The sequence below is a fragment of the Mesocricetus auratus genome, unplaced genomic scaffold (assembly GCF_017639785.1).
Source record: "Mesocricetus auratus isolate SY011 unplaced genomic scaffold, BCM_Maur_2.0 Super-Scaffold_100007, whole genome shotgun sequence".
Classification (NCBI taxonomy): Eukaryota; Metazoa; Chordata; class Mammalia; order Rodentia; family Cricetidae; genus Mesocricetus; species Mesocricetus auratus.
The window spans coordinates 16,223,960-16,249,515 of record NW_024429191.1 but is presented as its reverse complement, the minus strand read 5'-3'; the positions used below and the strand labels follow the sequence as shown (position 1 = coordinate 16,249,515).

General features: G+C 47.6%; 1 protein-coding gene across 8 annotated transcripts in view; it reads left to right on the top strand.

Moving 5' to 3' along the window:
- Nucleotides 1–25,556, top strand: part of Tenm2 (teneurin transmembrane protein 2) — a 1,211,860-nt gene that overhangs the window by 1,177,749 nt on the left and 8,555 nt on the right. For all 8 annotated transcript variants that reach the window (XM_040748463.1, XM_040748461.1, XM_040748460.1 and 5 more), the window contains 4 exons: nucleotides 2,894–3,069; nucleotides 4,607–4,842; nucleotides 16,604–16,900; nucleotides 18,945–20,559. In XM_040748463.1, the coding sequence (XP_040604397.1) occupies nucleotides 2,894–3,069; nucleotides 4,607–4,842; nucleotides 16,604–16,900; nucleotides 18,945–20,559 (2,324 nt within the window). The remainder of the gene's footprint in view (nucleotides 1–2,893; nucleotides 3,070–4,606; nucleotides 4,843–16,603; nucleotides 16,901–18,944; nucleotides 20,560–25,556) is intronic.

Genomic DNA, 25,556 nt, shown 5'->3' with positions numbered 1-25,556 from the left:
CTCTCGCCATCCTCAGTTCTGTGGGTCAGAGTAGATCTTAGCAAACTGGAGTCCAGAGGGGTAGAAAATATAACTAACTCCCCTGAAGGTCAGGCCACCAGAAGGGAGGAGGTCTATGGTCAATCCTCCTCCAAATCCTGCCAGTGGGAAAATAGCAGGTGACACGGTCTAGATGCCGACTTGCCCTGGAATGAAGTCCAGTATCTGTATTACAGACAGGGCGGACTCTGTACTCTCCCAAGCTGGGATGGGCCCTCTGGAGACAGTCACATGTCTGTCTTAGAAGGTGACTTTTGGAGATCCAATTGAAATGGAGATGTAAGAATTGGGCTTTGGGGATCACCCCCCACCCCCGCTGCCATGCTCCCAGAGTAGTGGAGAGCAGCCTTGCTTTATCTTTGCCTTTCCATCTGGTATGAGGCATGGTATTTTGTCCATTTTGTTCTCTAGTGCTCTGACCAGCAGCTTACATATAAGAGGTGTTTGGTGAACATCTACTAACTATAAGCAAGCCAAAGTCCCAGTGGCCACCAAGGTCCTACCAAGTCCGTCGGGTTAACACCAAGACCCCATTGCTGATAAACACTGCTCTTGCTCCAGAGAGCAGAAAGGTTTCTGCACAGAGAGCTGAATCTGCAAATCTATCCTGGGAAAGCCAGCAAAGCTGTGGGCAGCTGCATCTCTCAGGAAAGTCAGTCTGCAAGCCAGAGAACATGCTTTCAGCCTGTGAAATGCCTGCCCTGTCCTCACTGCCTCCCCAAGAGAAGAAACTCTGTATCCCCCACTCACAAGGATGGAAAGCAGCCTGCCCATGGCAAGTGTCCTAAAATACAGAGCACTGAAATTCAAATCCTGCTCAGGTCCCAGAGAACATGCTCTCTGCATGGTGGGCCTCTGCTGCCGAGTCTAGGCAAGACTCTCAGAGCCCAAACATTATCTTTGCTTCCTTCCTTATTTTAAAATAGTTTTATGCTCCTAAAATATGAAAGGAAGCATCAATTACTAAAACATGGGAATATTCAAAGAAGGAAACAAAAATTCATCAAAATCCCACACAGAAAAACTGCCGTTGATATTTATAAGTCTCTGTTTTTGGAAATGCTGGTCTACATGTAAAAAGTCGTGTGCTAGGGAGTGTTCTCTGTTCTTCCCGTTTCCACTCAAGTCTGTTTCTGTGTGCGCACTCGCGCACACATGCCCGTGAGCCGATAAGGAGGAATCCACGCTGTTCATTTTGACAGCTGCCTAGGTTTCTGTCTTATATATAGGTAATTGTTTAATAATCCTTAATCACTGATCCTTCAGTATAGTTCTAGCTTGTCACTATTATAGACTTTTTGGACCCCCCCCCCCTTCTGAGAAACTGATGCTTTAGTAGGAAAAAAAAGAAAAGCAGAGGGATCCCCTTTGGCTTAGAAGGCCTGGGTCCCCTCCATGTTACAACATGAGGGGAGGTGCTGTCTGGATGTCCACTGTACAACGCCCTAGGCAAGGGGCGGGACAGAGACAAGAGGCTGGACCTCCAGCTCGCTAAGCTTCCCGTCCCTCTCACCCCACTGGCCATGCAGCTTAGCATCCATGGAACTTGACTGTTTCCTCTTCTCCCTAAAGGTAACAGTGCCTAAGCCACTCCAAGTCTGATCCAGGTCTCCATCCCAAGTATCCCAGCTCCCTCCATGTTTTACCAGTGATTTTTCTCACTGCTCCTCCCTGGGCTGCTCCATGGACAGCCACCTTCACACGTACTGGACCAGCTCCAGGACCCATCACTCCAAACCTGTCAACTGGGTTCCTCTCCCCAGTCCAGAAAGAGCCCCTCCTCTAGCTGGAGGTCTGGCTCTGTGTCCTATTTCATCCTCTAAGCAAAGGCCTCATTGTTCCCTCCTCCTCCCCATCTCTCCTGGGTGTGAGAGTCCATGCAAGGGAGCTCAGCGTCTTCTATAAGCAGACCATAGGAAGAGCCATTTCCTCACCTCCTTAGACAGGAACCTCTATCAGTACAGTGGTCTTCTAGGGAGAGGAAATACTCTGCACCTGGAAGTAGCAGACCCAGAACCACCCTCTGAAAAAGGGGTGAAGACAACTCATACCCATAAAGGACTCTCTTCAGGGAGTTTGCAGACAGCAAATGTAATCCTGGCATGTCCAGACATGGACGCCCAGGCCAACTGAGATCCAGTGAGTCTCCCAGCAGGCTAGGGCATCTGAGCCTGGTTTGTTAAGGACTGCCTGACCAAGCTAGGTTTCTAGTGCTTGGGCCAGAATATGGAGATGGCAATCTGCCCCAGGTCTGCAAGGTGATGAGTGGAATGAGGTGCTTGGTACCTTGCATAAGACTAAGACTCAGATGGTCTCAAGTGCCAGATTTTGATGGGATTGGGTGACCAACCAACCAGTGAGGAAAAGCAGTGTGGTTTAGGGGCTGGAGAAATAGCTCAGTGATTTAGAGCACTCCCTGTTCTTCTAGAGCACTCCAGTCCAGTTCCCAGCATCCACATTGGGAAGCTAACAACTGCAGCCCTCTTCTTGTTTTCAAGACAAAATTAAGTGAATACTTGGGGAACATTGACTTGGTAGCTCTGTGAATCACCAAAAACCAAAGGACACTTAAAAGTAGCTATTCCCACTAGTTCAGGAAGGTGTAGTTAAGAACACACTGCTTGAGACCAGTAGACTGGTTTCCATGGAAGTGAAATCAGTGATATCACGAAGGGCTCAAGAAATCCACAGCATTATTTCTCAGGACAGGTCAAGGTTTGGGTTATAGCAGGGCTTCAGTGTAGAGCACCATCCAGCGACCCCTATGAGCCTGGCCTTCCTCTGGGTCTGAATGTCAAGAAAACTTCTGACTCCACAGGCTGTGCTTCCAACTAGTATTATTTCTTTCCTCCAGCTATGACCATGAGGGCCGGCTGACCAATGTGACACGCCCCACGGGGGTGGTGACCAGTTTGCACAGGGAAATGGAGAAATCAATCACCATTGACATTGAGAACTCCAACCGTGATGATGATGTCACTGTGATCACCAACCTCTCTTCAGTGGAGGCCTCCTACACAGTGGTGCAAGGTAAGGCCCAGCCCAACACTCCTCTGCCCCAAGCTCATCCCCAGTGGCAGAGCCAGCAATCCCTCACCTAGGAGACATTCTGAACATCTAGAACATTCCTCTGCTTCCTGTCTTACTCAAATGTCTACAACAAACACACTCTACCAGAAAACAATCTCAGGGGGAAAAAACTAAAGTAAAAATAAATCTCTCAGATTCAGGGAAATGTCATACCCTCTCACCAAAGGCTTAATTATCTGGAGAAACCTACATATCTAAAAACATCTGGTTTATCCCCAACTAATTTCTTCCTCTTTCTTACCTATTTCCTTCACCCTCTAAAAACCCAACCCCTGTCATTATTTCCTCAAGTGCTGTTTATTCTTCAGGCTGCCACTGGATTTGGGTTTTATCGTTCCATTCTGCCTCTCTCTTGCAAACATGCTCTTGAACAATCTCTTGCCAGGACCCAGATCCCCAAGGTCTCTGACCACCCATTGTTTTTGTTGTATGTAGTCCAGGGCAAGCACGGGGGCTGGCAAGAAACAGCATTTTACAGATTAATTTTTTCCTTTAATTAAGATATAATGTCGGTGGGCTCGCCAGTTGTCAGAGGATAAAAGTGTCCTCTCGGTAGATAAATGATGACATTTCTAGACTATTATCCCTCGGCAGAGCCTGTTTCAATGGCTCTATTTCTGCTCTGCCAGATGATTAACGATGTAGATTCTGTCCTTCTGTATGATGACCGGAGTCAGTGAGTGACAGGGACAACCTTGCTCACTCCCCCAAAGCTGGCATCTCAGAGGCCAGCCCGGCCTGCCTCCTTCATCAGATGATGAGGAAACAGTGTGCCTATAAAAACAGGCTCCAGCATGTGATTCTTTGATACAGGGAAAGGTCAGAAGTCTGATTGACTGGTGTAGATTCCATTCGGGAAGATAAACACACATTATCAGCCCCCACTGACTCCATCTACCTCACACTGTGTGTGTTTCCCAAGCTCTTTGGTAATATAGTGATACAAGCAGCAATGATGCCATGAAGAGAGCGAAGGTAGCTTTTTCTCCTCTCTGTACTGATGAACACTGGACTTGCCTCGCAGTGCCTCTGACCTGCCGATAGACCATCAACCTCGGGTTAGACGATGGGCCAAAGGGGAGGAAAACTTGAAGTAGTTTGCCTTTCATTTATTTTTTTTTCATATAAGCTAAAATATATATGTTAAAGTTCAGGGATTTGATTGACACAAATTGTGTAGGCAATAGACATCTTTAAATGTTTAAATGCGCTATTAATAGTCTTCAGTGAGTAAAAGAAAAATATCACGGCATAATTATTTCTGGAGTGCCACATATTAATAATGTTTTCCTTCCCATGGATCAGTAACATCTCTGCTACTCACCTTCCCATTGTGTGTGTGCTAATTGAAGGCAGCCTCAGACTGACAGCTGCAAAGTACCATGGAAACCTGTAAAAAATAGGGGTTCTATTCTCGCCTGACTAATCGAGTGGATAATTTCTCTCCCCATCCCCACCCCCAATAATATTCCTCCAGATCAAGTGCGGAACAGCTACCAGCTCTGCAATAACGGAACCCTGCGGGTGATGTATGCCAACGGCATGGGTGTCAGCTTCCACAGTGAGCCCCACGTCCTCGCAGGCACCATCACCCCCACCATTGGGCGCTGCAACATCTCACTGCCCATGGAGAATGGCCTAAACTCCATCGAGTGGCGCCTAAGGAAGGAACAGATTAAAGGCAAAGTCACCATCTTTGGGAGGAAGCTTCGGGTAAGCAGATCAGCTCTGGCCCTACCACAGTCTTGGAGGAGACAGGCCACTTCCTCACACTGCAGAGGGGAATGTTAGGTCTCCAGAATGCCTTTCCACTTTCAGAAGGTGGGAGAGGCACTCCTCTGGGTTTAAGGGAAATCCCTTCATTTTCTGAGGCAGATGGGCAACAATCCCTATGGCAGATTCACAGGTGCCTCAGCTGGAGAAGACATTGGTCTTCATTTTGCACCTGACGTCTCCTCCCTCAGCTGTCACTGTCTGGACAAGGCAACGCATGAGTCAGGGCTGGTGCCTACCATGTGCTTGGTAACCTTCTAAATACTGGAAGAACAAAAGTATAAAGTGTGTTATTTACAGCCAAGGAGTCATGTTCTTCTGGAAATGCAGAGGCAGGGTGTGTGAAGACAGATCCCTTGGGGATACTATGTGGTCACACGGGAAGATGTCTACTTGTCTGAGGAATCAGAGACATATCCCAAAAGGAAGTAATAAATGTGCAACAGGAAGTTTTGAGCAGCCCTAAGTTACATCTTTGAAAAGCTAACAAAAACACATTTATTGAGGACATCAATGCCAGAGCCAAGTGAAACACACTGCACTATGCTGTGGGCACTAAGTTAAATGGTTTATTTGTGTGACTGTAATATTTTCAATAGCGTTTGGGATCCCAGGTGAGAAGCAGAGATTCAAGGAAGCTAATTAGATGTCAGGACATAATAGCTAAAATCCAAGGCTAAGCCAGGACTTGACCCTGGGTCCATCTCTCTGTCCTGTTCACTGGCCAGTATTAGTAGCCTCAGCCCCACACATCATCCTATTTAGATGATCAGAGCACTGTGGATCCTGTTCCTTTCAGTTCTTGTCACACAGAGGGACCTATTCCTACCATGGTGGCAACCCTTCTCCCAAGATGACGGTCAGAAACTCTTCATCATATCTGAAGCGTGTTTACTGAGCTGGGCCCTGTGCTGGATACTTAGGTAGATGTCACACGGTAGAGCTCTGGTCTCCCTACCATTTCATCCAGGGGCAAGAGACATGAAAGAGGAGATTGCCAAGAAGTAGACTAATAAAGATCTATGATAATTACAGGTCAAGACAGGCCCTAGGAAAACAGTCGGCCACAGAGGAAGGCAAAGTCGAAACAATGCTCTAAATCCCTTCCAGTACCAGACTGAGTACCTACCAAACTTGGGTCATAACTTCCAAAGCCTAGCCAGCCAGGTGACCTCCCTGCAGAGCCAGACCACTCCATATTAAGATTCTGCCTTTGTCTGGCTAGAGTTTAATTCTCCACATTAGGTTATCAGCAGACTTCCATGTTTTTCTTCCTCTGCTGATATCTGCAAAGTTGCAAGCTGCAGTATCTTCCTAAAGACAAAAATGGAATGAGATTAGTGGCTAAATCCTTAATGACTGGATTCAGGGCTGTGTAATTGATTTTTGATATGCTGCACTGTAGAAGTTGATTATAAGTAGTAATCGGGCCTCTTCCTTGATAAATTAGTTATGCGTTTTGACTAAGTTTTCAAAATAAAGATAAATGTGGCCCTAAAATAAAATGGCAATAATCCCAACTCTGAATATTAAAACTCTTAATAATGGTACTTGTGGTAATTAACAGAAGTTAGGCACGCAAGTCTTATAACTGAATTTCTGCCAGGGTTAGACTTGCTGGCATCATGTTTATGCAAATCAAAACACAGTTTTATCTATCAACACCTCAACATTTAATTGTCTGGTGTTCGTTCCTGTAACAATAATCACATATCCATTTAGCTCTCTTAAATGAAAATCACTATGAGATTATAACAGGTTGAGTGGACTGAAAATGTAATTTGAAAATGAGGGAGAAAGCCTGGAATTTATTTGCATCTCATTTATTTTAATTCAGTTCATAAACTGTTTAGTGAATGAAATAAAAGAAACTCCTGGAAATTGCAAGGGGAGCCGTTGGAGGGAAGGTGTGGGGGAGGTGCTGAGAGCAGTGTGGATTCCGAGACTTTGGCTCAGCTTTCCCTGCCGGTGCTTCCCTCCCTTATAGGAACTTTGTAGCCCTTAAACTAGCGACATCTGTCGGCACCCACGGCAAGCCGGCCGTCTCAATCCATAGTAATCGCGACTTTATGGTTGGCCTTGCCATCTCTTTTCGCTTCCTTTCTGTCTGTCATCCCATGGAGCCAAGCATCTTTCATCCCTTCAGGGAAGAGTTCACTGACTGCCCAGTCTTTGTTAGAAAGCAGAGTCCTTCTACCAAGGGAGCTTGAGGTCTAGTGAAGAAAACGTTGCAAGTGACACAATGTTAAGCCAATACCACGAGGAAAGGGGCCCACACCGTGTCAGCCAGAGGCAGGTAACAAATAGGCCCTGAAGTTTCAGGAACTTAACCTATCATAATCCACATGAGCCACACACAGCCACTGTTAGTGAAGAATAGACCCAGTTACTCCATGTTGGGATCCTACCACATCAAGCACGCATGGCCCCGAAGGCTGCTATAGAAGAGGAAGGGTTTAACACTTCAAGAGAGCTTGGTGAGCTGGCCTGAATGTCACATGCATCCGCTCCACACACCCAGGAGAGGACAGTTGGGTTAGCCCTGAGGAAACTTGGAAAATGACTTTTCTGATTGCCAGGGAGAAACCAAGAGATTTGGGGAACCCAAATCAGGTCAAAGGACTGACAACAGACCAGGGAGGGTTTCCGAGAAGTCAGAGTCAGTTCTGAGGAACAACCGGAATTAGCCAGGCAGAGACATGGGAAAGAAGTTTCAAGACAGAGAGACAACCAGCATACAGGGACATGGAGGGGGCGGGGGTCCACTCAGAAAACCTTCTAAACTCATGAGACCTGAGAGAAAGTAGCCAGAACCACATGGAAGGGAATATTATGCTAGGCCGGTATTTATCCTGAGAGCCATGGAGAGTTGTCCCAGGGCTTAATTAGCAGAGTGATGCGTGGGGATGTGTGGATTAGAAAGATTTCTCCAGCTTCCCTGGGTGCAGGGGAAGACAGACCAGACAGGAGAGGAGGAGACCAGACAGGAGGAGAGGGACAGCTCAGAGCTGTTACAGTAATGCAAACTAGAAGCTGGTCTCCAGCAGGGGGAAACGAGAGAGAAGAGGAGAGGCCTGAGAGAATTGCAACACACATGATTAATAGGATTTGGCAGCAAGCCTGGCTGCTGTGCGGTACTGACTTCCAAGAGGCCTTTCACGTGATCATGTAGACCAGGAAGGCTGTGCCAGACTCTGAGCGTGATGGAGAGAGGCCAGACACTGAAAGCCAGAATAGTTGTGGGCGGCAGTGTGACCCAGCCCTGCCTTCTAGGATGAGGAGACCAGGAAGGAAGTTAAAGGTGTGGCCAGTGGCAGCCATTGCATGGATGGTTCCCCAGGTACAGCATCTGGAGTGAGTCCGGGGAGCTAGGCTAGCAACCGGCAATGTCCCAGGCTAAACCAGATGGTCTGGCCTCTCCCCAGCACCAGCCGACTCCTGCAAGTCTGACCACTTGGGGTGTGAGGCCCCACGCTCTCAGTGGTCCAATGTTGAGAGGTGTCCAAGAATTTCCAGCGCAGAACTTTCCTATAACAGAACAGCCAGTCAAGTCCTAACCCTTCCTGGTGACCTGTCTTGTCACAGTCCTCCAATCGGAGATATGTCTTAGACAATAAAAGTGTCAAATACTCTTCCTTTGAGTCTGAGAACATGTAAGGTGACAGTGCTGTAGACAGAATCTGAAGGCTTGGCCCCACGTTTCCTGCCCCGGGTCAGGCAAGGCAAGAGTTCCTTCATGTCTCTTGAAAGAGTTCCTCCTGTTGCTTTCTTCCTTACCTCTCACTAACCTTTCTGGCATTCCAAAAGAACAGCGGGTCTCTCAGCTCCATGGTTGCGGGGACCATGTCATATACTGGTGACAAGTGTCCTGTGGGAAGATGGGATAAATGCATCCTCTTTGGGCTCCACTTTGAAGGTGTTTACCAAGAAGCACTTGCCCCCTACCCCATTTGTTCAGAATCCTTCTCTACAAAACATATTCAAGATAGCATGATAAAGGGGGAATGCATTGTCTCCCACTGTGCGCCTCCATGCCATGGAGTTGACATTGCTCTCCTCTCTTTCCCGTTAGTCCCCTTCCCTCTCCCCAACAGTACTTATTTTGGCAACTGGCCTAATTTTCTTGCGCAGTAGGCTGGTGCTCTCTTCAATAGGGGGTCAAGAAGACTTGGCCAAAGTATTACATCAGACTTTACTTACAGCTTAGTAAAACCAGAGGACAGAATCTCTGAGTTAAAAAAAAAAAAAAAAACAGTTCCATGGAGGAACTGTGATTGGCCTGGCATGGGTAGAATCCACATCTCTGCTCCAGTCACTGGTTAGGGAGCTGGAGACCTGTGATTGGCCAGGTTCAAGCCTGACTCTTGAAAGGGAGTCACGTAGATTGAAGAAGGTTTGGAAAAAGAAGGTCCTGTCCTACACCAAAAGGAAAGGAGATGCTAAGCTAGGGGGAAAAAAGATTCTGTGTCCTCCATCCCTCCAGAGCCTGGACACAAGGCAAGCCAGAAGCCCATCTCCTCTGCCCAATAAGTCTTTCTCCGAGGCTTCTAGGAGAGGGGAACTGAAATGAACACTTCCATTACCATTTTAAACCTCTTCCCTTTCCTAGCATGGATTTGTAGCTGATTCTCTCTAAAAAATGAGGGCATATGTCACTAGGGTATTTCTTCTTGATTGTGATTTGCATAGAGATTGCAAATGCAAGAAACAGCTACATGGGTAGGTATCAGAACAAAAGAAAAATTGCTTCCAAGATAATCTCCCATTGTGATACTGGTATCAGCCCTATCAGCATTCCAGTATGAAGTAGAAGTTAGTGATTTTGTTTTAGTTTCCATATAATTAATATGGTACTGGTGTGCGTTACTTTTATTTATGTAACAAATCATAGTGTATCTGGAGCAAAGGTGGAGATGGGTGTGCAGGTGTGCGCATGATCATGCCATCCTGAACTCAGTCCTGTGTAGGGCCCGTCCAGACAGTTCTGTTAACGTGCATCTATTGTCTGGAAAGCCTGGGTTCTGTCTTTCCATGCCATGATGTAGGGGGCAGGGAGGTAGATTTGGGGTGCCTAGGGTAGGAAGGGGGAAAGAGTATTGTATATACTCTGAGCTAAGACTGTGGCATGACCCTGTACCAAGTGTCAGGGGTGGGGCATTTCTTGCATTTGTATTGTTGTTTTGGAGACAGGGCCTTGCTATGTAGCCCATGCTACTTTCATTCCTACTGCCTCAATCTTCCAAGTGCCAGGATCACAAGCATATACACGCAAGCAAGAATTTACTATTTGGGGTGGTATGGGGAGAAGTATTTTAAAAAACCCACCTTGAGCGTTAGCAAAGCAACACAAGCAATGATAAAATGTCCTGTAAAGAAACTGTGGTGGCACTCTGAAGAAAAGCCTAGGTCAAGAATGGCTACCCTGAAAAAAATGACATTTGAGCTCAAAACCACACGAAGAATGAGTGTCAGGATTTTTCTGGCCATGGGGCAGAAGAAAAGCCTTCTGTACTAAGACCCTTGCATGTTCAAAGGCCCTGAATTGGCCGGGGCAGGGCTCCCTGAATCCTGAGCAGAAATAAGAGCAGGTGAATGGAGTAGACTAGCTGAAGGAGCCAGAGCCTCCTTGGCTATGGAAAGGGTCTTTGAGATTCGGCCAGCCTCCACAGGGGTGATGCAGAGGACTGCTGAGGGGTAGCCTGCCTGTCAGAGTCTTGCTTGTCCCTCGGTCCCTGCACATCCTCTGGGAATTTTTTTGGTCAATCCCTGTGCTGACTCCAGGTCCCACACCATTCTGCACTCACTTGCTGATGGTCACTCTCGTTAGTGCACTGATGCTCATTCGCACTTCACCTGTCTCCACGGGCGCCTCACCTGGAAGTTGTCTGGCTCTGTGTCAGTGCCTGTCACAGTAGCAAGCACACAAGTTGGTACTTGGTAAATATGCATGGATGGATGCATGGATGGATGGATGGGATTTGGGGGTTTTTGTTTTGTTTTGGTTTGGTTTTGGTTTTTCGAGACAGGGTTTCTCTGTATTGTTTTGGTGGCTGTCCTGGAACTCACTCTGTAGACCAGGCTGGCCTCGAACTCACAGAGATCCACCTGCCTCTGCCTCCTGAGTGCTAAGATTAAAAGTGTGTGCCACCAACACCCGGCATGGGTGGAATTTTGAATTGAAGTCTTGAAACGTCACTCCCTTCTACCTCTGCCTTAGTTCTAGGTTGGGAGAACCTTCCAGAACGACTCTGACTGTTCTTTGGAGGAAAACCCTTCAGATGTTTGACGCTCACTTAAGTGACATTTTCTAGTCTTGATTTTCCACAGCAGCACTTTAGATGATCAGAGTTGACAGGGCTCATACATTCATCCCATTCAAACCTCCTCACTCAGCCATGGCCCCGGAGACGTGGAATTCCAAGTTAAAGTACCTAGTCACCAGGACCTTGCAAGTTACCAAAGATGGGAAACTGAGGCACTGTCAGTGAAGGTGTGGCTTTGCAATGACACAGTTAATCAGTGTCAAACTATGACTCAAGAGTTGGATCTTTTCCCTTTTCCCACTCCCCATCATCACCCAAAAGAGCTAGTCATCCAAAAATAATGTTTGCTCGGGGAATCCATTATTTAATGTGTTTACAGAGGCTCTCCCTCTAATGATGCATTATTTAAGCTAATATTAAATTTATACCAAGTTGTTTTGTCTGCACAAACGCTGATCCCCATGTGGTGTTGGGTCTTATTCCATGGCATCTGGGGATGGATGCTTTTAAGTCTCCGAGGGCTGACCTAGAAAGGGAATGAGAATATCACCTAGCCAGGCTTTTCCTTTGGGTAAGTGAATAGCTAAACTCAAAGGCAGGGATATCTGCTTTTAAACATTGGAGACAATCACAACATCCCTGGCTCATCTCTCTGGGTTTCCCATCCTAGGAGCCGAAATGGGCAAAGGGTTCTTCTGTGTGTCTAGCTGAAATCTGTCCTGCTGTGTTACAGTTCCATTTCCTGGGAGGGGGCTAGCACAGTGTAATTTCCTCCTTCGTGTTTCTCAGATCACACGCTCCTGGTGCCCCTAGAGCTGAGTTAGAGTCATCCATGATGGGCCCAGCAGGGCCATTTTGACGACAGTGTTTCCTTTTCTTGGGGTTTTTTATGAGCCTTCCTGTGACAGGCATGCACTTGGTGAGATCAAAACACGCTGGGGGGAAATCCCAGAGGGGAAACTATTTCCCAAAATCTGCCCTCTGCAAAAATAAAAACCATGCTAAATAGCTGAGTTTTATTAACTGGGGAAGCTAGGCTGAGGAAAACGCCCGATAATTAAAAATAATGGCTTCCTTACAAACACAAAATTGTATTAATTTAAAAATTGGTTTCTCTATCGCTGAATGCCTGCCGAGCCGGCTGAGAAGGGAATTGTGCTGATCCTGGCAGTGAAAATAATTCAAAATAACTTTTATGTTCTCCAGGAAGCCTCAAGGTTAATTTAAATATTGCGAGTCGGGTAATTTAATTTGGAATAAGAGAACAGTGTGGCTAAATTAAAGCCCCTGCATGCTCTAAACTGGGGGGCAGGCACCCCCAGAAAGCTGAGCATGCCTGGTGGACCCTCCATTGGCTCATACCATATAGCCCCGGCACCCTCCTTATAGACGCTGCCCTTAGAATTAAATATTTTTGATTAGATTACACAACTGGCCTGAACTCTTTGGTGGGGCTTTCAGTGAATTTATTACATTTAATTATGAGAAGGGCCGGGCTTTTAATAGAAATCTCACATTTGCCAACACCAGCTAGTGATTTTCCAAATGCCTTTCCTGGGTCCTGGGTGAGCTAGGGAGTCATACCCTACTGAGTGTTTGCTCTGAGATGATGACCGACTTGTAACAAGGTTCCCAAGAATTCTGGCAGCACTAAGTTTTGGATGTTTTAAGAGAGAGAGAGAGAGAGAGAGAGAGAGAGAGAGAGAGAGAGAGAGAGAGAGAGAGAGAGAGAGAGAGAAGTCCTCCCCTCTCTCTGACTCCCAAACCCTCTTCCAAGGCAGTGCAAGTTTGTTCACAGGAATATTCCCCTTAAACTCTTGAATCTCCTTTCAAATACCGATCACCTTAGTTCCCGTCTCCATCCCTGGGTTTGCTGTCTGCTCTACACTCTGGCTCATACGTCTAGTCTTCCCCTCTTGGGGAGGGTTCCATGGAAACAGCAAGGACCTGGGACCTCTGGGAGTCCTGTGTTTAAGCCTATTCTGCAGCTGTGGAAGTGACCCCCTCCTACCGTGCTCAGTCACCACTGTTTCTAGGGAGTGCGGAGGTGGCCAGTCAAGTATGAGCCCCTGCATTTGACCACCTGCACCCATGTAAGAGCTGGGTACGTTGGTGTGCCCTGTTATCTCAGTGCTGGGGAGGTGGAGGCAGCATGCTGGACTTGCCCTCCATAAAGTCTAGCCAAATTGGTGAGACCCTGAGTGATGCTTTCTCACCCAATATTGACATCTGGTCTCCATACGTACATTCCTACACACACACACACACAGAGAGAGAGAGAGAGAGAGAGAGAGAGAGAGAGAGAGAGAGAGAGAGAGAGAGAGAGAGAGAGAGAGAGAGAGAGAGAGAGAGAGAGAGAGAGAGAGAGAGAGAGAGAGAGAGAGAGAGAGAGAGAGAGAGAGAGAGAGAGAGGCATGCATGCACACACACAGAGAGAGAAAGAGAGAAAAAGAGAGGTTTCTATAGAAATTGTGAAGATCATAATAATGTTAGATTACAGAAAGTACCAACTAGGTTATCGTACATTACTTTCAGAGGCTAGTGACAGCAATTAGATGTCACACAGTCTTGGGACTGGAGAGATGGTTCAGTAGTTAAGAGTACTGACTGCTCTTCCAGAAGACCTGGGCTCAATTCCCAGCACCTGCATGTCAGCTCACAAGTCCCATCCCAGGAGATCCAGCACCCTCTTCTGGCCTTCACAGGCACTGCACACGCACAGTGCTCAGATATGTATGCAAACAAAACACCCATACAAATAAAACAAAGCTTAAAGAAGTAATGAAAGCTTATATATGGCATAGGTTTATATTTCCTTATGATAAGGCCTAGAAGCACCAGGCAGTGATGGTGCATGCCTTTAATTCCAGCACTCCAGAGACAGAAGCAGGCAGATCTTTGTGAGTTCAAGGCCAGCCTGTTCTACAGAGTGAGTTCAAGGCCAGCCTGTTCTACAGAGTGAGTTCCAGGACAGCCAGGACTGTTACACAGAGAAACCCTGTCTCAAAAAAACAAAAACAAAAACAAAACAAAAAAAACCCCAAACCAAAAACAAGCCTAGAAGGAACCCTTTCATGGACATGTATTTCAGTGATAGCAAGTTCTCTTTGAGCCACCACCTTAGAGGTTCCATCCTCAAAAACCACCTCATGGTGGTTTATACCTATGATCCCAGTACTTGGGAGACTGAGGCAGAAGAATTGCAAGAAGTCTAAGTTTGTAGCATGAAGTACAATATAAGCCATATATATGAGTTCCAGACAAACCTGAACTACAATAGAAAACTCTGTCCTCAAAACAAAACAAAATTCACCTCATATTCATAAAGTGGAAGCTTAGGCACCAGCCATTGCATCCACATTTCACCTAGGAAAAAGTGGAAAGTGGGAAGGGCAAAAACTGCCAACTTCTCAGCTGTGCCAGCTTCCTTTCAAGGAAGAATAGCTCCTCAAATAGACAACCAGTAAGTACCACTTCCTCTTTGTAGGCTGCTCCTATCCCCAAAGGATGCTGGGGAAAGCAGTTCTTTACCTGTACACAGAGCTTTTCCCCAGAATGCAGGTCCCTGTAGGGCTATCATTATTCTCAATCTCCCTACAAGCTGCGAAACAGAACCCTCCAGGGTTGGGTCAAGGCCTTACTGGCCCCTCAGCCTCTTCCATGTCACCAGGAACTCGGTGAAAAGAAGCTCAGGAGGCTGTGACCCAGGTCAAATGGGAAAGAAGCTGACTAGATGAGTCACGCCTAAGTTCAGACAAACGTGCTTCTCTACTGCACGATTGTGTGTGTGATGTGTGTGTGTGATATGTGTGTGTGTGTGATGTGATGTATGTGTGTGTGATGTGTGTGTGTGATGTGTGTGTGTATGATATTCATGTGTTCACCTGTGCCCAAGCTTGGAGAGCACAGAAGGACATCCTGCCGTCGCTCTCCCAACTTTTTTTTTTTCTCAGAAAGGGTTGGGTGGCATCCAGCAAGCCCCATTCATCTTCCTGTCCTCACCCCCACAGCACTGAGGTAGCAGGGACGCTCGGTCACACTGAGCTTTTGACGTGGGTGCCGGGGATCTGAACCCAGACCCTCCTGCTTGCACAGCAAGCTCTCCTACCTACTGAGCCAGCTCACAGCCCCCACTGTGTGACTCTGAGCGCGTGCATGCTGTCTCTGGGTTTCGCCCGGTGTCGGGCGGTCTTTGTGAGCACTACCTGAGCAATGGGTGCGAAGCCTCTGACCTCACCCCTTCCGTGGTAGCGCTCAGCCCACCTGTGTCTTGTCAGCACTGCTGGCGTCATCGCTGCCATCTTCATTAAGAGCAGCTGCGTTGGGCAGGGCAGGTGAGGAGGCAGCAGACAGCTACCAGCTCTTCTCCCGCATGCTCTTGTCTCCCCGGCTCTCAGCAGCCACCCCAGGGACGTGTGGAGTTGCAGTAAATTACGTTGTAAGAGTCTGGGCTGAGCCGGCTTCGTTTCATTCGCTTGCAAGCATGCACTCAGGGGCTCTCGGGGTCCCAGGAGTCCCTCTCCTTTGCCCCTAACCAGAGTCTAGTCTCCCAGCTCTGCCTTTTGAGACAGGCTTTCTCCTCTGATCAGATCAACTTCTAAATAAATATTAAATTATGTCTGGACGTGTTCCCCTGTTCCTTTCAAATCTAAGTAAATCACTTTTTCCCTTTTGTTGGAAGTCACAGCCCTGCGGGGGTCTCCTCAACAGCGTCTCACACAATGGCAAGATTTTCCTCTAGATATTTAAAATAAAAGACTTCCTATTGGAATCTCATAGTTATATTTTTTATATTTATATTCCCAGGTCTCTGTAAGATGTGGGTTGCTGAGCCCTCTGTAACCCCATTTAGGCACCTTCACACAATATTTCATAAGAAATCATAGCACCTGCTCTTATTAAAGATTATTAGACTGGGTGGCTGAAGATATGCCAAAAAGAAAAAAGGATTCTATTGTAGGAAAAGCATAAATTGTCTTAGTCTGAGGGTAGACTCTTTTTAATAATTTACTTATCTTATGTACATTGGTGTTTTGCTTGCATGTATGTCCATGTGAGGGTATCAGATCTTGGAGTTGTTAGCTGTCATGTGGGTGCTGGATATCGAACCGAGATCCTCTGCAAGGACAGTGTTCTTTACCACTGAGCCATCTCTCCAGCGCACTTTCCAGGATGTGATGGCAGCCTTTGTAATCATGTAGGGCACAGGCTGCCTAAGGGCTCGCAGCAGCCACGGCTGACCCAAAGCAGCCTCACTTAGGTCCCAAAGCACGACGTAAAACTTTGCCATTTCCTATGTGTGCAGAAATGCTGAAGCTTAAAACATGAACAGAATATCATGTTTCTCCCTCCTCTGATCACTCCTCGATCACTCCAGCTGGGTCCTCCTCAGCACCCTGGAACATGCCTTTCAAACCAGCACCCTTGTGTTTCCCCAGGTCCATGGGAGGAATCTTCTCTCCATTGATTATGACCGGAACATCCGGACAGAGAAGATCTATGACGACCACCGGAAATTCACCCTGAGGATCATTTATGACCAGGTGGGCCGCCCCTTCCTGTGGCTCCCAAGCAGTGGGCTGGCAGCTGTCAACGTCTCCTACTTCTTCAATGGACGCTTGGCCGGCCTTCAACGTGGCGCCATGAGCGAGAGAACGGACATTGACAAGCAGGGTCGGATTGTGTCCCGCATGTTTGCCGACGGGAAGGTCTGGAGCTATTCCTATCTTGACAAGGTGGGTAACCATGTCGCACCACCCATCGGCGGGGCGTCTTCCCCATCCCCACCACCCCCACCTTGCCACCCCATCACTTCCCTTCCTCAGCCGCCTCAGCCGGCCTGAGATACCTAGCCATAAGTCATCTTAACGCCTTAACGTCTTTACCAACTCCACAGGACTCCCCTCGTATTCCCCAAGCACAGAGGGGAAGAAAGAACCCGCAGAAAACTGTTATTCATAGCTCAGGGCTATTACCAATAAAAGAGGAAGAAAAAGATGCTAGACAGCCAGTCATGGCAAAAAGGATGAATCGTTTTATTTAATTAAGAAAACAAAAATGAAAACAAAAAAGGCAGTGATGTTGAATCGAACAGAGCCATGCACTGACAGCAAGACAAAGCATTACTTATGAGTTGGGAACTCACTGCACCACTTCTGCTTGCCCTAAATTAAGCCACTAGGGGAGGGAAGTCTGCAAGAAACTACCGTGCGCACAGCTACACCTTCCCACTTTGGCCAAAGCAGCCAGAAGATTCTCTCTGCATAGTCCCCTGTGTCTGTCAGTACCAAGTTGGAGATCCTTGAGGAGAAAGTTCTAGTGGAAGAACAGAATGAAGAGGCCCCTTAAGAGCACTTGCTGAGACCTTGAAATGCTGCCCTGACCATCTTCTAGTCCTTGGGCAGGTCCTTTTGTTTGCTCCACCTTGGTACAGGCTAAGAGACTTCCTTTCTCACCAAAACATTACATGGATATCTCACAGGAGCTGGGCAGATGGCTTCATGGGTAAAGTGCTTGCCACTTCGGTGTAAATCCCCAGGAGCAGGCAAGTTGGTACACACTTGTAATCCTAGTGCTGGGAGAGTGAGGATGGAGAGGGAAAACTCTTGGATGTTTGCTGGCCGGCCAGCCTAGACAGAATGGTAAGTTTAGGCTCAGTGAGAGACCCTATTTCAAAAAGTAAAGTGGTGCCAGGGGTGACAGTGCATACCTTTAGTCCCAGCCCCTGCACAGAGGTGCAGGCAGATCTCTGTGAGTTCCAGGCCAACCATGGCTACATAGTGAGATTCTGTCTCAAAAACACATGCATACATACATACATACATACATACATACATACATACATACATACATAGTAGAGATCAATTGAAGAAGACAGCCATTGTCAACCTCTGGCCTCCACAGACATGCACAGGTGAAATGCTTACACATATACATGCATACACATGCGCACATGCACAGATACACACATGTATAACCCACATACAGAGCAGTTAGCTCTACAGAAGGAGTCCGTACCTAATGCCGTTCTCACCCCGCCATAGTGTTCTGTAGTGGTTGTCTGGGAGGCAGGGGTCTTCCAGCTGCCTCTTGCTGAGGCAAGTCCTTCCCGGGCTCACTGATTGTGGGGAATTTCACTTTCTCACAGTTTCTCAAAGGAATGTATGCTTCCAGATTTTATCAAAGGCAATAAAAACGCCATGCACACTCCTCTCCAGTGTGGCCAGTGGCAGATCAGCTCTATACAGAGCTCTTAACATTGAACCTGAAGACAAACCCCATGCTTTCTGCCAGGCCTCCAGGCCCTCCACACTCACCACAGGCAATTATATCATCTTTTGGGGGGGCACAAGTGTAGGCTCTCAGACCCTGCCTAGGCCTACTGAGACAGTATACCTTTTCACAAGATCCTCATTAAGGTCTGCTCTGAGATATGAGCCTATTTAGTCTTGGATCAAAATGCCACACAGTCAAGTATGGTGGCCCACCTAACATCCCAGTGCTTGGGCTGCAGGTGGATTTCTGTGGATTGCAGGTGAGCCTGGTCTACATAGTGGGTTCCAAGCTACATGGTAAGAACTCTGTCTCAAAAGAAGGAAGGAAGGAAAGAGAAGGGAAAAGAAAGGAAAAGGAAAAAGAAAGAATAAAAGAAAAAAGGAGGGGAAAAAGTTCTGTGGCCTCCATGACTTTTGAACTGACACATAGGGAAATGGGGTTAATTCTATCATTTGGGTTCTTGGTCAAAAAGAGTCAACTCATCTATTCCTATTTCTTTCCCAGTCCATGGTCCTCCTGCTGCAGAGCCAACGTCAGTACATATTTGAATATGACTCCTCTGAACGCCTCCATGCTGTCACTATGCCCAGTGTTGCCCGGCACAGCATGTCCACACACACCTCCATTGGCTACATCCGAAACATTTACAACCCACCTGAAAGCAACGCATCAGTCATCTTCGACTACAGCGATGATGGCCGCATCCTAAAGACGTCTTTCTTGGGCACTGGGCGCCAGGTGTTCTACAAGTATGGAAAACTCTCCAAGTTATCAGAGATCGTCTATGACAGCACAGCTGTCACCTTCGGGTACGATGAGACAACCGGTGTTCTGAAGATGGTTAATCTCCAAAGCGGGGGCTTCTCCTGTACCATCAGGTACCGAAAGGTTGGGCCCCTTGTGGACAAGCAGATTTACAGGTTCTCTGAAGAAGGCATGATCAATGCCAGGTTTGACTACACCTATCATGACAACAGCTTCCGCATTGCCAGCATCAAACCTGTCATAAGTGAGACTCCCCTACCTGTTGACCTCTACCGCTACGATGAGATTTCTGGCAAGGTGGAACACTTTGGCAAGTTTGGGGTCATCTACTACGACATCAACCAGATCATCACCACTGCTGTCATGACTCTCAGCAAGCATTTTGACACCCATGGGCGCATCAAGGAAGTGCAATATGAGATGTTCCGGTCCCTCATGTACTGGATGACAGTTCAATATGACAGCATGGGTAGGGTCATCAAGAGGGAATTGAAGTTAGGACCCTATGCCAACACCACCAAGTACACCTATGACTATGACGGGGATGGCCAGCTCCAGAGTGTGGCAGTCAATGACCGGCCTACCTGGCGCTATAGTTACGACCTCAATGGGAACCTACACCTGCTAAACCCAGGAAACAGTGCTCGCCTCATGCCCCTACGCTATGACCTCCGTGACCGGATAACCAGGCTGGGAGACGTGCAGTACAAAATCGATGACGATGGCTATTTGTGCCAGCGAGGGTCTGACATCTTTGAATATAATTCCAAGGGCCTTCTAACGAGAGCATACAACAAGGCCAGTGGGTGGAGTGTGCAGTACCGTTATGATGGTGTGGGCCGGCGGGCTTCCTACAAGACCAACCTGGGCCACCACCTGCAGTACTTCTACTCTGACCTCCACAACCCTACCCGTATCACTCACGTCTACAACCATTCCAACTCTGAGATCACTTCGCTCTACTATGACCTCCAGGGCCACCTCTTTGCCATGGAGAGCAGCAGTGGGGAGGAGTACTATGTTGCCTCTGATAACACTGGGACCCCTCTGGCTGTGTTTAGCATCAATGGCCTCATGATCAAGCAACTGCAGTACACAGCCTATGGGGAGATTTACTATGACTCTAACCCTGACTTTCAGATGGTCATTGGCTTCCACGGGGGCCTCTATGATCCCCTCACCAAGCTTGTCCACTTTACTCAGCGTGATTACGATGTGCTAGCAGGACGGTGGACATCCCCTGACTACACCATGTGGAGGAATGTGGGCAAGGAGCCAGCCCCCTTCAACCTGTATATGTTCAAGAATAACAATCCCCTCAGCAATGAGCTGGATTTGAAGAACTACGTGACAGGTGAGACTTTGCTACCCAGGTACAGCAGTAACATCCTGTCAGGCGGCTGTCCTGGGAGACCGCTAGACGTCTGGGGGAGGGTCCTACACTTGACGGTAAAACTCTAGGGCTGGCAACGCAGGGAACTGCAGGATCATGTCCAGGAAAATGGAGGGACTGTGTAGGGAGTATTCTGGGGCATTTACTGACCACTTCACATCTGTCCCACTGAAATATTGAAATGACTTTTCTGAGAGCCCTTCCTACCCAGGAAGGAGTCGGCTGGCAGAGGGGCTGTACTAGAAATGCATAGTTCAAATTCTCTCTCTCCTCTCCTTTCCTCTTCTCTTCTCTCTCTCTCTCTCTCTCTCTCTCTCTCTCTCTCTCTCTCTCTCTCTGTCTCTCTGTCTCTCTGTCTCTGTCTCTCTTTCTCTCTCTCTCTGTCTCTCTCTGTCTCTCTGTCTCTCTGTCTCTCTCTCTCTCTGCCTGTCTCTCTCTCCCTTTCTGGTTAGTAAACCAGAAGGCCTTCTCTGTGAAGGACACTCCATGGAGGGATAGTGAGAAGTGAGCTTCTTCTAAGGTAAAGCCCTGGCCTGACTTCTCCCCCTCGATGTTGCCATTACTAGCAAAGCAATGAGTTATCACAGATGCCTAAGCCCCTATTCCAGACCTGCAGAGGTTTCCCTGGTGACATATATACACAGAGCGTGAGCAGTGGCTCAGATAGAAGGAAGTCTCTGCTCCCACAGAGATGTCTGCTCAGCTATTTATCCAAAAAGCACAGTAGCACCATGTGAGATTCTTAGGGTACAGCCGTGGATAGGCCAAGCACTTTTCTCTCAAGTAAGTGTGTATACTGTGTGTGTGTGTGAGAGAGAGAGTGTGTGTGTGTGTGTGTCAGAGAGAGACAGTCTGTGTGAGAGAGAGAAAAGTGTGTGTGTGTGTGTGTGTGTGTGTTCGTATTTTAAAGATATGGCACACTCTAGGAGGCCCTGTGTCACACTGAGCCTAAAGAAGGAAAGTGGCCTGCACTGACTCAGGGATGAGAAGATTATAGACAGAAATCAGCAGGACACAGAAGCTTGCAGATGGGCATGAAAGGAGGCACTGTGGGGACAAAGATGATCTACTTCACAGGATAAGCAAGAAGTTGGGGAAATAAGATGTCCTGCCCACTCTCTGTCCACCCATCCCTCCATTCATCCACCCATCCAGGAAAGATCCTGGAGAGCCTGGTGTAGCAGATGTAAGACAGTCAGGAGCAGGACAAAGCGCTTGTCCTTGGAGAGATAGAAGACAAAGAAATGGGGATGTGTGGATGGATGCAAAGGGATCAGGCCCAATAAGGCCAACTTCTAGCAAGCAGGCAAGGGTGATCTCATCTGTCCATGCATTCTATAAAAGAGTCATAAAGGAAACCCAAGAACAGGGCTCCCTATGTTCCAAGAGACCCACAGTTCTTAGCCATGACTATAGAGGCACCCACACTCAGGTGATCACTTGTCTATCCCCCAAAATGGGAAAGGAAGTCAGAGCTGCCTGAGGCACAGGGCTGCCTTGTTGCCTCACACAGCAATTATTGACTTCCATGGTCAACTATGGCCACGCAGCACATCCCAGACAAGCTTTACATCTTTAGGAACTGAAGCCAGTGTCTGCACCCAAGCAAAGCAGCCAGCACCTTTGCACCCAGGATCTATAGCTAAGCTGGCACCTCCCTGTATCTCACCGGGAGCTACCTGTTCTGATGCCCTTCCAAATCTTCCTCTCTTCCCCATTGTTTGGTAGGACTTTGTCCCCAACTCACTACCATTTCAAATTCAAGTATCTCTTGGGAAGCCCCCCCCCCACACACACGCATGCACATAATGGTGAGTACTATGAAGAAAAGTAAAGCAGGACAAGGGGTTACCCAGAGAGTGATAGCAAGCGCCCCTTTATTTAGAAAGCCTTGCCGAGCAAGTGACCCCTTTGAGCTGGAGGAGAGAGGATAATCACGTTTGAGAAGAAGGCACCCAGTGACCATGGAGGCAGAGCACATCTGCCTCAGCTTGGGCAATGAAGGAACAAATCCTGCTCCACACAAATATGTTTCACACAGCCTTGCTTAACACTGGATGTCTTAGCAATTAATCAGCCAGAAGTGAACGAAGAGAAGCCCACATGCTACCAAGGCAAAAATGAAACCATTCACAGACTTACCAAGACCCTCCGCTATGTTTCTACTTCCCTGGGAGAGAAGAAAAGAAGAAAGAAAAATGAGATTATCAGGATTTTCTGACCAGCAAGATGGCTTTCGTAATCTCAGGGCTTCATGGAGACTGGATAAGTGGGAATCAGATCAATTTGAACGAAGTCCAGCCAAATTGAATCCAGAAACAATTAGAGAGAGTCTAAAATAAAGGGCGGACTCACAGAAGCTGCCGTGGCAGCTGAGAAAGGGAGCTGGGAGAGCAGCCAGGCCAGGCAGGACCACACCTGCCGCCACCTGCTCCCACCAGCTGACCCTGGGAGAATGGGCTCCGCAGAGAACAGCAGTTCTAACCCTGGCTCACCCACACGTCCTGTCTAAATCAGCCTTAATTTGCCACTTAGGAGATTCACAGAGTGGTTGGACCTGCTACTCACAACCCAAGTGGAAGAGGCAATTAAGATGTAGCCGGGACAGGACAGCCAAGCCTACACAGAGAAATCCTGTCTCGAAAGGCAAAAGAAAATTGGCCTGGAGTCCAGAAGAACTCATGCTGTTTAGAAACAGCTCTCTGACCAACACTAGGCTGTGACGGGCACTCCCCTCCCCCAGATACTTAAGTCTGCCTTGAAACAACAGCTTCTCTACTCAGAGATGTGCTCACCGAGGAGAGTGCGGGGTAGGGAGGGACCTCCTCAAAGGAGGAGGGGGATGGTGGGGACAGGATTCACATGCTCAATCTTCCTGACATTCCCCACGACTCCTGTCTGTCTCTGATGAAACTTGGGCAGGTTTATATGGTACACAGAGGAGGGATTCGGCGCCACAAGCACTATGGGGAATTTGTCACTTCTCAGGGTCTCTGAGCTCTGTCACTTAGTCGCATGTAGCAACCCTCTTTAACATGTCTCATCTTTCAGCCTAGAGAGCTGGGCTAAGACTCGCTCTCTGGCAAAGACCTCAATGGTGTTTGCTGGAAAGTGCATGGCTTTGCCTCCTCTCTGTTTTACAGTTCGTTTGGGGTTTGCAAGTCAGTCCTCTGTCCTGTGTGACAGTGATGGGGAGTTCCTTTTCTGAATGGATCTCCCCAAGCTTTAAAAAAAAGGCACATTAGATTTTAGATTGGTAATTAAATAATAGTGCTGATGGCACCTGGGAGTAATAGAAAATAAAAAGTCATGGCAAGTGGCCATAAATATCCCAGGATGGAAACCATTGTCCTGTGGCACCAAACATCTGCCTGGCCATAGTGGGCATGCTGCCTATGCTGCTGCTAAACTAAAGCCAGGCATTTATGCCTGATATCAGTACTTCTCTCACTCCCTCCTTCCCTCCCTCCCTCCCTCTGTCTTTCTGTTTCTGTGTCCCTGTATTTCCCTCCCTGTCTCCCTCCCCCCTCCCCCATCCCTCTCTCTCGCTCTTCTGTGTGTGTGTGTGTGTGTGTGTGTGCGCGTGCACGTGTGTTGTATGCATGTGCATGTGTGTGGAGGCCCCTGAGCAATGTATCTTGCCCAGTGTCTCTCCACCTCATGTTTTGTGACAGTCTCTTGCTGAGCCTGGAGCCCTGGGGACCTGCCTGTCTCTGCCCCCTCAGCCCTAGGACTATAGGCATGTCTGCCACACCCAGGACTGTATGTGGGTGCTGGGATCCCAACTCAGGCCCTCATGCTTACAAAGAAAGCACTTACCATTTGAGGCTTCTTACCAGTGTGCTTTTCAAAGCAATTTCAAACCTGTGTTCCTTTTTTATTTATTTGTGTATTTATGTATTTGGTGTTTTAAAATACAAATTAATGGGTTTCAATGTGGTATTTCCATACATATTTTGTTTTTATATGTCCCCCAGCTATCTTACACTCCCCACCCACCATTGTCCCTCTCTTCCTCATTCCAGCCCCCCATTTCTGATTTATATGCTATTTATTCTGTTTATCTATCTACCTACCTACCTATCCTTTAGGATTTCTTCCTTCCTTCTTATGGTAATCTTGACTTTGACACTAGACATAGAGAAATGGAAGAACCTTCTCTGAGAAGCAATATGAACTTCAAACACACACACACAGACACACACACACACACACACACACACACACACACACGAATAGGATTCCCATATGACAGAAAACATGGCATTTGCCAGAGTCTAGTTTATTTCACTTAGCATGAGAATTCTACCCATTTTCCTGCAGATGTCCTGATTTCACTTTTCTTTACAACTAAATAAGAGCATGTTGTGTACAAATACCATATGTTCTTTATTCATTCATTTGTTAATGGACATCTAGGCTGGTCCCATTTCTCCGCTATTGTGAATAGCATTTTTGGTCAGGGTCTCACTGTATAGCAGCCCTGTGTGACCTGGAAATCACTATGCAGACCAGACTGAGTCACAGAGATCCACCTGCCTCTGCTTCTCAAATGCTGTGAAATGCTGTGCCACACCAGGCAGAGTACCGTCCTTACATGACTTTCGTGATGTTTTGTCTTTGTGATGCTGGGAATGGAACCCAGGACCTCTCGTGAGCTAGGCAAGTACTCTGCCACTGAGCTACAGGCCCTCACATGACCATGAACTGTGCTCTCACGCATGTATAATTCCCAAGCCACTCAAAGAGCGAATATGTTCCCACAGATGACAGGTGGACCATAGCTGTGGGATTGCTTCTCAGAGAGAGTTAGTCTATGCCTCTATTTAGTGTCAATAGCAACATTAAGTTTCCACAACAGTTCCAGGACAAAAAGGGCTACACCTGACCCCCAACAGACATGTTTGTTGGGCAGATATAGAGAAATCCTCTGTTGAATTTTTGCTGTACAGGGTAGC